A 16633-nucleotide genomic window follows, 5' to 3' on the forward strand; every position below is an offset into this window, starting at 1 on the left:
TATCGCGATCGATTAGATAAAATAGACATTTCGGAAAAGTTACAAAGCGAAAAATAATGAAGCAACAGCTCCATAGGAAGGTGCAAATATCACCTTTGAGAATGCTTTCATGACAGAAAACAAACAGAATCGTTCTTTATTTAGGCATTGCATTCTGATTTACATAAAACTTTTTATTCTTATTTTTTTCAACTGTTTTGGTTTTTTTGTTGATGCCGCATTATAATTTCCGCATAATCTAACTGGTTTCGTGAGACCAATTTCCATGCGAATAATACAAAGATGGACTTAATGGACATTAAAAAAAAATATCATGTCAATTTATGAAATTATCAGTGATTTGTGAATGAAAAGAAGTAATTTATGAGTGCTTATTTTGATTGTATCTTGAGTGGACATGAAAATGCAAAAAAATCACTGAGTTTGCTTAGGGAGTTGTTCACTGGTGACGTCCAATATTCTTATGAGGTTCTTTAGCTGATTAGTTGGTCCAAATTTTGACACCTACTGACTTAGTGTTAGCGTGACTCTCACTTGGTGTCAAAGTGACTATGACTTGGTGTCAGCGTGACTTAGACTTAATGTCAGCGTAACTCTGACTTGGTGTTAGTGTGACTCTGACTTGGTGTCAGTGTGACTCTGACTTGGTATCAGTGTGACTCTGACTTTGTGTCAGCGTGACTCTGACTTGGTATCAGTGTGACTCTGACTTTGTGTCAGCGTGACTGTGACTTGATGTCAGCGTGACTCTGACTTTGTGTCACCGTGACTGTGACTTGGTGTCAACGTGACTCTGACTTGATGTCAACGTGACTCTGACTTGATGTCAGTGAGACTCTGACTTGGTGTCAGTGTAACTTTGAATTGGTACCAACGTAACTCCGACTTGATGTCGGTCATGTCAGCCTGGCTCAGAATTTTTGATCGATTAATCCACAACATAAAATAAGTTTTATTGTCGTCATTTATGATCAGCCCCCTAAACAGCAACCAGCATTAAGTTCAATGAATCTAACATTTTTATCAATTCTCAAGTCACTATGCCACCTTGATCCATTACGTTCTATCCACTTTACATGTTCTTTTGAATTGCGTATATGCACCATTCGCATATATTTCAATTCTGTATTTTTACAACCGCAATGAAATTTCAATCAAAGAACTGTAAAATCAAGAATGGCAATGAAGAAATTATTCAATCAACCGTCCAGACAGACTACTAGATGTGTGCAACATGTGAATGCATTGAACTAGATTTGCAAAACCTACGTAAATTTTTATTTAAAATCTGACAGCTCAACACAAATTCTAACGTAATTTCTAAGGTCTTTAATTGCATAAACAAGAAAAAAATATAGAATTTCAATATTTAAATCTATGTGCATAAATAATATCAGCGTGAGGTATCGTGGGAGATTACAATTGTGGATTTGTGAAAAAACAACAAAATTGTGATTCGGTAGAGGGAAAAAAATAACAAATTTCAATGCTTAAATAAAGGCGAGAGAGTCATTAATACTTTTTTTTCTTTTATTATATCCATACGACAATCGAATCACATAATGGCATTCTCTTAGAATCAATTAACAGACGAAAATAATAAAGGATGAATAGAAGTAAAAATTGTCCATAAAAACGAACAGTTTTAATTGATTTTGAAGTTAAGCTCTTTTGTCATTAAATGTTAATACACGAATAATCTTTCTTAGAATTATGCTGGATATAATGAAGGTTCATAAAGTGTCAATTTGCTGTTTAAAAAAATTGCATGGTTCTCTTCGTTTCCTCTTTCATGCTAAATAGAATATTATTGTAAAACACGATATAGAAGAGAAGAGAGAAGATGGAGTAAAATGAGCAAATTTACATCAATATCATTAGTATTTTGTTAAATAAGCATGCAGAGTTGGGAAATTTGGAAGAATTAAACGCTTGCCACTTTTTTCTAAACGAATTTTAGTTTAATTTTGTACAAAAAGCTGATAAATCTAGAATTATTCAATTTTTAAAACTCGAAGTGAGAACATTTTTGAAAAATGGCGCTTGAGAAATTCAAAATTTTAAGAACCGCTCAACTTTTTTCAAATAACTTTTCTAGTATTTAGCATTTTTCTTGGAGTTTCAAGCTTAAAACGAGTGTTTGGGCGAGTTTACCTTCAGTCCTAACATTGTCTATCTTCAACTCTGCCTTAAGAAATCTGAAGCATTAATTACATTCGCAACATTTTTCTTTTGCCTTTAAATTCTCATCCTTCCCTCTCCCTCTCTCTTTCTCGTTCCTAATGATCTCTGTTTTTGTTGTTTTCATTTTTAACTTCTTTGGTCGAGATTCGCTGTTATTTTGCGAAGCTTTAGTTTAGTTATAATTACATTCAACCTGCGAAATGACGTAGAAAATATATAATCAAAGTGTTGCTGTCTAAATTAATAAATTAATCAACAAAATGATTAATGATAGTAAATTTTCATTGAGTTAATTATTTTAAGCAGTATAAAAAGTGTGAAATTAAAAACTCATTTTACGGTCTCTTTTATCATCAAAATGGACATAACCTTGACATAATAAGTTTTGTGTCTTATTTATACAAAAAAAGTGAAAATATTTTTAGTGTTAACCATGCATGACATTCCTTAATTACTTAAAAGTGTTTTAAGCTAATTTATTGTATTATTAAGCAAATAAGATATAAAAAAAATAAAAAAAAATCAAAATCAAAACAAAATCATAAGAAAAAATGGCAAATCATTCATACATGAAGGATCGTCTGGGTTTTGATCCAGACGACATAATGAACGAAGTTGATGATCTCTTTTTTAATGGACCAAGTGATGATGACTTTGATTCACCATCACATAAAAAATTTAAAGCTTATAAGCCATCACCGTCATCATCATCATCATCTATATTAACCTACGAAAGTGCATTAAGAGATGTAAAAGGTAATAAGAACTGACTTGTAAATGGTTATGGTGAAACATTTTACTGTTGACATCGAAATTATGTAGATGAAGATCAGCCGTACCTCACACATTGCATAATTGCGTGGGTTATTTCCCTCATTCATGTTTATGTGTGGAATTTCTTAGGTCATAAAGAAAATTTGTCATAAGTCACGCATGTGGCGAAAATCATGGATGACATAAAGAAGCTGAAAGTTAATATTCTTTAATGCTTTTCTAATGAAGTCAGGGAATATTCGGAAGTTATGTAACGTTTAGTATTTTGTCTTCAGACCAGAGTTGGCGAAAGCTGGGTTTCGGCGCTTACCAGTCTACCGTAAGCGGAAGACCCCTCGCGCAGGATGACACTCTCAATATTCAGGGGAACCTTCCCTGTTCCCCCCGTAACGGCCACCCGCGGACTCAGTAATTTAGTGGACTTTCGTCGATTATTTCAACCTGCACGTTAATTCTGCTTCAGACTCTCCTCCTCTATCAACCTTTACGTCTTGTAATCTGAAACATCTTTTTGACCCCCACCCTTCTCTCAGTTGGGGCTCTCAACCATAGTCCTAACGGAATGCCAACTCTACTTCAAATTCCTAACCCCACCGTAACGCTCCGTAATAAAATTAAATGAGTATGAAACCCTTCCAATCCCCCATCTTCCCAGCTCCCCATATGCATTCCATAACTCCCATACATTCCCTCAACTACAATATAGCAACTAACTTCATTAATTAATTAGAATGATGATAAATGTTTGTTACGAACATATTGCGTTCTTATTCAACACTTCCTCAAGGACATCCGGAGAACCGTGAATTTCATATTATTCCCATTGTTCTTTTGCTTAATTTACTTCGTATGAGAATAATTCATTATTCATACACATTGTCCTATTTATGGAATACACAAAAAACCAGCTGATTAATGTGCTGAAAATATGAAATTATTCATTTATTATTAAGTTATAAGCTTGAGCTTGAAATTATGTGATTCATATGAGATAAGGTCAAGTTGAAGACTTTATTATGATGCAATTGGGTATTTTTGGTATAGGACAATGGATGAGCAGTGATACTGAGATGATTCTGTTTGTTTGTTGAGTTTGGAGTTAATTTTGTAATGTAGTGAGGAAAGTGGTGAGTAAGGGGAGAGCATTGACCGGAGTAAGGTGGTTTGAAGGATGTGAATGTCAACAGAATTGGTAGGGGTCGTTCATTTATACGAGAAGGGAGAGAAAGGGTTGTTGGGGGACGGCGAATGAGATTTTGGTACGAAGGGAGTGAGGCGGTTGCTTAATGATCGCGCTACACAATAAGTAACGGCCCTTTAACCACTAAGATCCACCACTCAAATCTTCATGCTATAATAATGTCAATTAGCTGCAAAAATAGCACAAGTCGATTAATAGATTCGGAACTAGAACGGCGTGACTCTTGCATAGTGTCGAATTTGAACCTAAACCGACATCAAGACAGTCTGGACTGGATTTTGATTAACTTAATCAACTGTGATCCATGGCCTCTCTCAGTAGACGTTTAAAACTGGAACTATCGCTGTCTGTCCTTTGCCAATTGCAATTTAGATTATTGATCGATTATCCAATTTATGCTATTCTGGTATTGTACCAGCATCAATCATATTTACTGTCAAATCTTCAAATTCTCACACTCAACACTCAAGTCCTTAACATAATTTCTCACAACTTACGATCAATTTACATCAAAATGCTTTCAAAATTAACCCAATAAAAAATGTTGCTTTCCATCCCACCATTAACAGTGGCATTCCAACTCCATTACCTCTTCTTTCTCGTAATCAAATTCAATGAACTGCGTTGCTCATGTACAAATTGCTAAACTCAGTCTCACATTTTATTTTTTTGTCTTAAAAATAATTACAATTCTCTCTGTATATGCTGAATAAGAACATATTCATTCAAATTGTTTATTTACTTTAACAGACGAACGAGATGCTATACAGAAGAAAACGTTTACAAAATGGGTCAATAACCATCTACGTAAGGCAGGTGGTAAAGTTACAGACTTATTTGTTGATTTGCGTGATGGGCATAATCTCTTAACGTTATTGGAATTACTGTCTAATGAGAAATTGGTAAGTTATACTTCTCAGTAGCCAATTCAGTTAATTGAAGTAATAAAAAATTTGCCTTTTTTTTTCTTCGAATTAGCCACGTGAGAAAGGTAAAATGCGATGGCACATGCTGCAGAACATCGAAACAGCATTGAAATTTTTACAACAGAAAAACGTGAAAGTCGTTAATATTCGACCTGTGGATATTTACGATGGAAATCCCAAATTAATACTTGGATTGATTTGGACAATAATTTTACACTTTCAAGTAAGTACATGCACGTATTTTATTATTTATGAAAATGTTTTAGATGACAAGCTTATTTCATAACAGTCGTAAAGATTTTTGAAATATTATGTGACTTGTTTTGAAATAAATTTGACGGCTATTGATATTCTAATGATTCATTTTAAAATGTGAGAAACTAATAAAGAGATTCAAATAAGGGAATATAAATAAGAGAAAGAGAATTCTGAGAAATTCGAGACATGAATGCTGGATAGGTATATATAACAGGCGCCAGATGATCAAAAAGAAGAGGTTTTGAGTAACGGGATATTTTGTGTTAATATCAGATTAATATGTCATTTAGGTCTTGATTTTGAACTGATTGAATAATTTGCGAATTAAGTAATTAAGCAATTTTAAAATTTCGGAAACTACAACACATTTTAAAAATTTGAACTTTTAACGTATTTTAAATATTTGAATTGTTAACTTTTTAAAAAAAATTAAATTTTCAACTTTCTTAAAAAAATTTTTTGTTGAATCTAAATTTTCAACTTTTTTAAAAATTCAAATTTTAAATTTTCTTAAAAACTTTAAATTTTTAATATTTTTAAAAACTTTAAATTTTTATTTTTTTAAAAATATTTGAACTTTCAACTTTATTTACAAATTTTGAAATTTTGACCTTATTTAAAAATTTCAAATTTTTTTAAAAATTAAATTTTAAAATTTTTTAAAATATTTTATAAATTTAAGTTTTCAATTCTTTTTAAATTTGAGTTCAATTTTTTTTTTTTGAATTGGAATTTTTAAATTTTTTGAAAAAATTTAAACTTTCAGCCTTTTTCAATAAATTTGAATTTTCAACCAATTTAATTATTTAACGTATTTTGAAATTATGAATCTTCAACTTAGGAATTTTAAAAATCTTAATTTTTAGTTTTAAAAAGTATTTTAATGAACACTTAAAATTGCAACAAAACACATTTTTCCCATTAAAAAGTATCAAGCAACGACAACAACGTCAAAAAAACTCCAGCAGTTCATTTACATTTTCGAAATTCTTCAAGTCTTCAAGTATAAAAGCACATATCTGCATGTGAGAAAAAGAATGTCAACACCAAAAATGTCCAAAAGATACTTGACAGAATAATTTACATACAAAAGCATTGCCTGCAATATGCGCAATCATCTCAACCATTTAATACATGTCAAACACGAGTTTAATGGTGGCAATAACAACAATAAGTAATGTAGATTGATGAATTAAAATGTGACATCACTTAACGATTTGTTATGGCAATCAAATGGCTCTCTTGAAATCCACAAAACAAATGTTCAATATGTGGCGTCATGTAACGGCTCCTCGAAATTGACAATTCATTCAATTTCTCTCGAAAAAAAATTGTCAATTCAAACTTAAAGTCAATAAGCTCATTGCATTTCATTACTTCATTTTCATGGATCAGTAAGAGATATTGAGACCATTCAATTAAAATGATACGCTTCCAAATATGTTCATTATATTGATTGCTTCTATATGCATTCTTTACAGCGCCATATACAAGGCGTATATATATTTTTTATATTATTAATACAAACTTCTTTTTTTTTCTTACTTTTTTCGTCGATGCGATCAAATAGATTGCCGCATTAAATTAACTACTTTGAATTTATACATAAATTCCCTCGCGTCGATCATTTGCAAAAAGTCTAATTGCCCATAAACTGCACCAATTGCATTACTGATGCTGACTTTTTACTTCATTTTAGTTATGTTTAAGGTAGAGGATGGTCAATTTTGTGTGTCACTTTGGGTGGGCTGATGTTAGTTTTGGTATTTATGAGTTTGTGGAGAGTTGATTTATATGTCCAGAGATAAATTTAGTTTGTATGATTTATTCCATAGTTGGGGGACATCTTGATTGAGCGTGTATCTGATCGGGTTATCCGGAAAATTGCACATTATACGCCACTTAATGCCATATAAACATTGATTCAGATTTTAATATTCTACTCACAAATTGATGCGTCAGCGTGTCTCACAAATATAGAATAAGTTCCCCTTAACTAATATCTCGGATTAAATACATGGTATCTGAGCAAAGAGGAATCTGGATATCCATGTATATATTGGTAACCAAATAGGGCAGTGTTGCCGCGGCAAACTAGTGTGTCGTCATAATTTTTGGAAAATTTCATAAGCCGTAAGCCGTTTGCGGCTTCGGTCGAAACTAACTACAATGGTGTGCCACGAAAATTTAAAATTAATCACTGATCTAAGGTATACTCTATAAAGGTGAATTTATCAGTACTAGGCCAATGTGGACGAGTGGCTAGGCAACAGATTGGATTTCTGTATCATTATTCTGTAAGTCCGTAGGTTCGATTCCCACCATAGACCGATCTCTCAATCTATTCAATAATTCAATTCAAAGTCTAGTTATGAAAACTTTATTATTGATCATTAATAGTCAATATGAAACGTATTACTATGTAGAATACATAAACAAAATGTATTACCCCGGATGAAGTGACGTTGACAATTAAATATGAGTAATAATGAGTGTGTCAACAGATGTTCTTTAATTGCGGCTATGGATCATCCGTGCGTTCTAGCCAAGAAAGTAAGTAAGTAATAATGACAAGGACTTGCTCAATACTCACAAAATTGCAAAATGAGCTCTGTAATACTTACTTAATTACTTCCTTGGCTTTAGCACACGGGGGCCCATTGCCGCGTTTAAAGAACGTCTGTAGACAGCTCTATCTTTTCATAACTTCTTCCAATTATGGATATTGAGATCTCTAGCGTCCTTATCCACACAACCAATCCAGGCGATTCTCGGTCTTCCTTAGCTCTGTAATATCAAATGAAAAAAAAGCTGTCGATAGAGTTAGTATCACACTTGGTATTGGTACTTGGCAAGCGGTAGTCATTGATAGAGCCAGCTTTTGGCGCCAACTGAGGGCGGCCATGGATCACTTTTGATCTGTACGGCCAGGGAAGAAGAAGAAGAACAAACCAAATTTAATTCCCTAAAATCTTCCAGAAATTCATTAAAAAATTCCCAAAAATCAGCAAAAAGCGCCTAACTCCATTCATGCGTTCAAACATTTCCAATCAATTTGTTATCGCGATATAATTCGAAAGGGAAAATTTTTACTTACTTGGAAATCAAGCGTATCGGAATATATTATTGATTTACATTTAAAATAAGCCATACATACTGATTACCTTATTAAATTATTTGTAATACATTTAAAGAAAAAAAAAATTCATTTATTAGTTTTGTTATTTTCAGAAAACAAGTTCAGCTCACGCAGTTTTATATTAGTTTTTTGGGAGGCTGGTTTTTCTATTCATTTTTTTGCTTGTTGTCTGTATTAATAACAACAAAAAAAATTGTCATAAAAATCACTTTAATCTCTGTATCACAAACAAACAATCAATATGGACAACATTTTTTCCTACTTAATGTTATTATTTTTTAATTTGAGAAGAGAGAAAAAAACTATCGCCAAATATGGATGGTTGAATGAAGAAAGAAATGCAAGAGAGAAAAAAAAAATAATAATAATGAGAAGATTCAATTTACATAACTCAACGAATATTCATACTTAATCTTTCGATTGATGAGAGAGAAAAAAAAGCTTCTTTGCTGTTGTATGCCCGAGATGTAGATGATATGTTGTGGGATGGTGGATGTGGTGTGGTGGGCATGATCAGTTGATACTGTCACTAACTCACTTTCTTCGCTGATCATCAATTGTGTTCCATGTTCATTCATAGATGTCACCTAAATCCAGCTTAATCACTGTGAAATTACATTATTTAGGCAAGGGTCTTCCAAAGTATTCTTCAAAGTTGTTCATTTAAGTTCAATACCTGAAGCTCTAATTTTGTCTTGATTTAATATTGATGATTAGTTAGTTATTGAATCACTATGAATCAGAGTTGCAAATCAGGAAGGTTTTGTAGGAAAAACTATATAAATTATTAAGAATTTGTACGGTTTTTTTCTGTCACAGGCACCTGTTTTGCAACTCTGCTATGACTCATATGACCAAAATTTTCAATTCTGGGATGGAATTGTGAATAATCTCAATATCAAACCCAAGATTAGTATTTATTTACTTATCTGGGTGTATAGATCAATTGTGATCCATAGCCTCTCTCAGATCCCAAGATTTCGTGGATTTTAATCTCGAAACTGGGTCCCTTCTACTCATGAGTCATGACGTCAATAAAGCGGTTTAACAGACTTATATTTCTAGTTAAAACGCCTACACACACTTCTGCTAGTTTATTATAGTTGCTCTGCTTTCCTGCTGACTTGTTATAAAGCTTGCCTTCTACGTATCAACATAGTTTCTGTCTGTTCCATGCTTCCTTTAAATGTGACAGAATCTAATTTCACTTCCTTCTGCTGATCTCAACTGCAACAACTTGCTGATTTGTTAACATTTTGTCTTAATCTTGATCATTTATTAATCCTTGAAAGTAGCAAAGTTGGCAGGACTCCAATGTAGAGGCGGTTTTCACTTTATAGACTAGATTGAAGCGCTAATTTGGAATTTTAGTGTCCAGACTTACGAAATACTACCAAGATTTGTACAAACTTCCGAAAAAGCTCATTTGTGGATCTAATAGGATTTGAACCAAAGACCATCGAGATATTGTTACAAATTTGAGTAATGTGACTAGCCAATTACTCTACCGACGCACTTCTGTACTTCACACAATCGACAGACATAATCACTTATGCATCTCTCACGCAGCACCGCTCGGGTTATATGCAGCGCACACACAAAATAAATATTTTTTTTTTGCCCACTACCTTTGAATTTTTTTTGTGTGTTGTTTGATAAAAAACCTTTTACATCCAAGTACGGTCATAGCGAGTTATTAAATATTCGACAAAAAAAAAAATAATAATATTGAAAAACTTACATATTGGTAACACCGTGAAACACCGACACCATCAACATCATCTCAGTCTCATTTTCAATCGACCGTTTTTAGCAGTTTTCTCAATTGTTGATCGAATTTCATTGGAGACGGTTCGCTTTTAAGTCGTGCTCGCGTCAATTTAGTTTCTTGACGAAAAAAAAAAAAAACTTTTTCTTTATTGTCGTAAATTCTTGTTACATTCGCGCGCGGGTTTTGCTTGCTTCGGTAAATTATCAATCAAATTATTGTGTGTTTGTGTTCAAATTTGGATGTCTAAATTGACATTAAAAAAAGGCAGAAACGGAACAGCAAAGTTAATTAAATAATTAAAACATACTTGATGTCATTCAGCTATGTTCAAGTCAAATGATAATAAGAAGCCTCGTAAGCGTTCGCTTATGAATTTTCAATGTGCACCAGGCAGGTGTGCATCGAATGATGATAAAGATAATGACTTTTATGACGTGTCGACAGATCAACAAGAAAAAGTGATAAATAAGACAGTCGAGTATAATGTTCGGTATAATCTTGAGGATGCACCAAGTCATTTGATCCGTAAAACGATGAAATATGAGGAAACGCATTCGCATAGAAGTAGTGAAGGTGTTGATGTTGTTGATAATGCAGGAACATCATCACGTCATGTTACTAAAACATATTCATTGGAATATCCATCTGCTTTAAAGAAAGGTTCTAAGGTAAAGTTTAAATAAGCAATAAAAATGTGAAAAAAATCAATTAAATTGGATCAAGGACATGAGAATAACATATTTCAAGTGTACGGTCCACCCACGACATCACCAAGATTATAAGTCTCAATACAGAAATGAGAAAAAAAACGCAGCTCAGGCACACACAAATGTTTGAATCTATATGAAAATACCTTTTGGCAACCCACACGTGATTTTTGCGTCTTCATGACCATATTGGGTAGAAATGAAATCAAATAAGAACTAAAATTGCACGCGACATCCGAAAAGAAGCTTAAAGAATTTTATTTTGAATTTTTACTACTCTCGTCAATGAGTTGTTGTTGTTATTCAATAGAAAAAGATGTTGAGTGGAGTTACTTGGCAATAATTCATGAATGAAATGTGCTATTTGGTTCTATGCTGTGTAGGCTTAGAATGAGGAATAATTAGCTTTAAGGGTATGAGATGTTGTTGTGACGTATGGCATTGTTGTGGCTTTTTAAGGGGGTTTCCAAAAGTTGATAGAGTCTAAAACTGGATATGCAGACTTTTGTAGCCTAACTCAATAAGGAATTCAAAAAAATTTCCAAAAATCTCTCAGAACTTTCTTAAAATTATCGAAAAATGCAGCACATGTTCACTAGAATTTGCTAGCTACTCTAAATGTTTCCTATAAATTCCATACGTTTCCGGCAAATTTTATTGTGATTCATTTTACGAGATACTTATGAATAAATTCACTTATCAAGGCTGACTCATAATCCTCTGATGTGAAGTTTGCATATGCTTGTAATGTCGTTGAGCATTGTGTGGATTGAAGTCATATTGACAACGCTCTATATAATGATTGAGGGATCGGTATTTGGTGGAAATCGAACCTTGATATTTTTTAAAGAGTGTAACAGTTATCCGGGGCAGATTCCTTCTGTTGTGGTATAGTACGATATAGGCACAACACTGGTATGGTACAATAGGACTCCTAGAATGGAAAAGTATGGTACCGTACCAGTGGTGTACCTATACCTATACCGTACCATACCATCAACGGAGAAATCGTCCAGCAGTTTAACCACTCGGCCATAGATGCCTTATTCTCGTAATGGCAAAATAGCCTCTATAAAAGCCTCTACCCCAGATTCCACGCTGCTCAGAAGCCACAATACTTACTTCTCTGGCCGTACAGATCAATAGTTGTTCATGGCCATCCTCTGGTGTCACCTGAAACTGGCCCTATCGCTAGCTACCGCTTTCAAATTTCCATTACAAAAGTAATGCTTTCTCTGCATTTGCTCTGAATGCATTTTCTGTCTCTGTCAACAGCTTCCATCCATGAATTTTTTGACCGTCCGCATCATGCACCACGATCCTCTAAGCATCCCGTTAAATTCTCACAGATTCTTAACAAAGCTTCACACCCTTTATAGCACTTATTGCTTGTCCAAATAGAATACTGACTCAACAAATTACTATTTAATGATTCTAATAAGTTCTATACCTGTAAAAGCAAATAAAGAATCTTTTTTTATGAATGTCCAAAAAAGTAGATCGTGTTGTCTGATATTTACAAACTAAGATGGACATTTTGAGTAACGCGTGCTAAAAATATTTTTCTCATCATTTATAATTAACAGCTTAAGATTCTTTTAACTGGATTTTCTTGATTTAACTTCATTATGTCTTGTTTAGACAACACCGGAGCTGATTTTCATTCACAAAAAATACCATAACTGAAATGATCAGCCCACAATGTTTTTGTTGTTGGTGAAATATTGTTGATCATTAGAAATTTCATGACCTTCGACAACATTTTTGCACTGAGCGAAATTTATATTAAAAAGCATTATTCACTGAATGGTCCGATTATGGTCCATAGTTACATGTACTTGGTTATGAAATCATACGGCAATTTAGTGCTGATGAATTTCTGTATTGGAAGTGAAAAAAAATCTGTATTTTCGGTGTGTCTCGCCCAATGGCCATATTTAGAGAGATTTATGTGGAAAAGAAATATGAAAAGTTGGTGGGAAAAATGGAGGTACAAGGCGCATTTGTGATGACAATGACTATACCCGAATATGTAGCGAAAATCGGCTAATCGATCCATAATCCGAGATCTGACTTGCATGACTCTGGTATGGTTAGAGTCACGACCGAATGGCGCAAGACCAGTCGATTCAAAATCTGAAAATCTGGCACCTGGCAAGCTTGACTCTTTCATGGTAAAAATCTGGCATGGCTGGGTCTGGCATGTTCAGAGTCTGTCATTGTCAGATTCTGGCATAGTCAAAGTGGTATAATTATAGCCTGGCATGTTCAGAATCTGGCATATTCAGAGTCTGGCATGGTCAGTGTCTGGCATGGTCAGTGTCTAGTATAGTCAGAGTCTTGCATAGTTAGAGTCTAGCATAGCCAGAGTTTTGCATGGTCATAGTCTGGCATGGTCAAATTCTGGCATAGTCTGAATCTAGCATGGTAAGAGTCTGACATAGTTAGGGTCTGGCGTGGTCAGAATCTGGCATCGTTTGAGTCTGACATAATCAGAGCCAGATGCCGGATTTTGAATCAATTAATGGACTTGTGTCATTCAGTATTAATATTGCTAATAAAAATCTAATGACTTGTTGATATTCCCAGAAAATTGACACCTTTGATATCTTATTTACTCGTAAAATTCAGAAATGTTTTCATTTCTATTTTTATCCGAAGACAAACTGAATAAAATTAAATCTCTCACATTTTACCACAAAAGATCAATTTAGAATTCGTCATGGCTAATAAATAATTCATCTTAATCTATGTTTCCAGCTATTCAATTGTGATTTATAATCCATTTTTTTTTTCTCCATTCAATTCATTCATAGATTTCTGATATTATGCTTGGTAATGATGAGAATGTATCAGCACGCGAGGCACTACTGAGATGGGCAAAGAAGACAACTGAAAAATACCCTGGCGTACAGATCAATGACTTTACATCATCATGGCGTGATGGTTTAGCATTCTCGGCTGTTTTACATCGTAATCGTCCAGATTTAGTTGATTGGCGTAATATACGTGAAATTAAAAGTCGTGAACGATTGGAAAGAGTTTTTAGTACGATGGAAAAGGAATTTAGTGTCTATAAGATATTAGATCCACAAGATGTTGACATAAGCGCACCAGATGAGAAATCAATGATTACATACATCAGTTCAATCTATCACGTTTTTCCACAACCACCTAAAGTACATCCACTTATGGATAGTGATTCACAAACACAATCACAAGAATATCGAACTCAAGCTCAAAAGTTGCTTATTTGGTGTCGTGAAAAGACAATAATGCTTCAAGAACGTACACTGGATAGGGACATAACATCGTTAAAGAAATTACTTGAAGATCTTAAGAAATTACGTAACATTGAAGTGCCTGAAAGACAAAAAGACAAGCAACGTTTGACCGTTCTTTACAGTCAACTTGAACGGTATTTTTCATCTGTTGGTGAAACGTCACTCGAACTTGACCTTCGTCCGGAATCATTGGAATTATTTTGGTATCGATTAATAGCAGCATTAGCAGACAAGGAACACGAGTTACTCCTCCACATACAACATTTGCAACAACTTGAAATGTTGGCGGACAAGGTTACACGAGAAGTTGAGCAATTTGATCAGAAAATTACAGACATATCATTTAGAATCTCAAATGAAAGTAGTAGAATTGATAAAATTCATCGTCTTGATGCTCGGACAATTGTTGAAACAATTGAAACTGAAATTGAGTTGCTTGAGAAGCCAATCGAGCAAATGATTAAAGATTGTCATGCGCTCATTGACGGAAATCATGCAAAATCAAAAGATTTGTATAGCGAGTAAGTGTTGGAACTGCTTTTTTTGTTATGTAAATGATCTGAATATTTTTCTATTTAATTTAATTTAGTGCAACGCAAGTCAATCAAAAGTATTCACAACTTCGAACAACATTCCACCTTCAAATGCTTTCAAAAATGTCACCAACACGTGATTTAACAAATGGTAGAAGTTTGGAGCATAATCCATATTTGAGGGACATTGAACAGCATATAACATGGTGCCAACAAAGGCTGGTATGTTTATTCAATGGAAATGTGATTTATTGAATAATGTTTTGATGAATTTAATGAGCTTTATAGGCTTCAATCATCAATGACATTTTAAATTCAATTCTATAATTTCCTTAATTTGAATATTTCCAATAATTTCATTAAAAACCTTCACATTTCACTCTTATTTTTCAAGTCACAAATATTGCAAGCAACATGGGGATCAGATTACAATTCAATTACATCTGAACTTGACAAGCATCAAGTTGAGCACAAGACAATTGATCAATATCATTCAAAAGTACTTCAATGTGAACGTCAGCAAGCTAATTTGTCAGGCGATGAGGCACATCTCTATCAACAAAAGCTTAATCAATTAAAGAAAATTTATGCTGAACTATTGAGCTTATCAACAAAACGTTTATGTGACCTTCATGCGTTACATGACTTTATAACCGTTGCGACAGATGAATTGAATTGGTTATCGACACACGAAAATATTGAATTAAATCGTGATTGGTCGGATACGTCAATGGAATTAATGCAATTAAACAGCAGCTATAAGCAACTGGTTAATGAATTTAATGGACGTGATCAGCAAATAAGAGCAGCTATGGAAAAAGGCGAAGGACTTGTTGCACAACATCCTGCATCCAAAATGGTAGCAAGTTATATGCAAGAAATACAAGAACAAAGATCATGGATATATCAACTTATTCATTGTTTTGAAGTTCATTTTAAACATCTGGCTGATTTTCAGAACTTTTATAATGATGTCAATGAACAGAAGGAATGGCTTGTTGCAAGGAAGGACTTACTAGAGACAAAATATTCCGATAGTGATTTCAATCTGGATCGCGGTGATATTTTATTGCGTGGAATGCAAACAATTTTAGAAGAATTAAATCAATTTAGTGTTGTTGTTGATAAATTAGCGAAACGGTCACAGTCAATTGTGCCATTAACTGAACGAAAATATTTGATTCATAACAAGCCTTATACAGTGCAAAGTTTATGTACATATAAACATGATGATAAAATTGCTTTAGAGAAAGGTGAAGTTGCTGATTTGATTGATACATCACAACAAGTTTATTGGAAAGTGAAGACAGTTAAAGGCGGTGAAAAAATTATACCGAGTGCATGCTTAATGATTCCACCACCAAATGAAGAAGCATTTGAATTAGTTAATAAATTGAGACTTTCGCAACAGAAGATGATTGAGTTGTGGCAAAATAAGCAAATTCATTTACGTCGAAATATGATTCTGGCAACAATACGTGTCGTAAAAGAGTGGAGTTTTGAGCATTTTGTAGCCTTGGGATATGAGCAACGTAACGACATCCGACGTGCTCTTAATGAAGATTCTGATAAAGTTCTTGCTGAAACTGATCCAACTGATCAGCAAATTGTTCATTTAAAACAAGAAATGATTGAAGTTAATCGACTATTTGATGAATTTGAAAGACGCGCTAGTTCAGAAGGTAAGAGCCATAAAAAAAATAGCAATAAACTTAATTAACTGTTTAACAACATTCTATTGACCGTATTCTGCAAATACAATTTTTTATTTCTATATTTATTTAATTTTAATTATCAATATCATCGTATTTTAATTGCAATTACATTTTCATATTTATAAAATATCTGACTTATAT

At 33.5% G+C, this 16633-nt stretch overlaps 1 protein-coding gene across 1 annotated transcript; it reads left to right on the forward strand.

Annotated features, from left to right (window-relative positions):
• The first annotated feature begins 2735 nt into the window (after window positions 1–2735).
• LOC139098506 (plectin-like) lies at window positions 2736–16497 on the forward strand. The gene is made up of 7 exons (XM_070650737.1): window positions 2736–2940; window positions 4910–5061; window positions 5138–5150; window positions 10575–10921; window positions 13777–14765; window positions 14834–14999; window positions 15172–16497. Exons 1-7 carry the CDS (start codon window positions 2736–2738, stop codon window positions 16495–16497), a joined length of 3198 nt encoding a protein of 1065 aa, XP_070506838.1.
• Window positions 16498–16633: the final 136 nt, after the last annotated feature.

Source organism: Chironomus tepperi, unplaced genomic scaffold, assembly GCF_022539635.2.
Source record: "Chironomus tepperi strain 1889 unplaced genomic scaffold, CSIRO-AGI_Ctep_v1 contig_37, whole genome shotgun sequence".
In the NCBI taxonomy this organism is placed as follows: domain Eukaryota; kingdom Metazoa; phylum Arthropoda; class Insecta; order Diptera; family Chironomidae; genus Chironomus; species Chironomus tepperi.

Excerpts from the sequence above, each read along its gene's own strand:
- LOC139098506 (XM_070650737.1), top strand. The coding sequence starts at position 2,736 with ATGGCAAATCATTCATACATGAAGGATCGTCTGGGTTTTGATCCAGAC. Across the intron at positions 2,941-4,909 it reads TGCATTAAGAGATGTAAAAG|ACGAACGAGATGCTATACAG; the intron begins GTAATAAGAACT and ends TTACTTTAACAG. Across the intron at positions 15,000-15,171 it reads CATGGTGCCAACAAAGGCTG|TCACAAATATTGCAAGCAAC; the intron begins GTATGTTTATTC and ends TTATTTTTCAAG.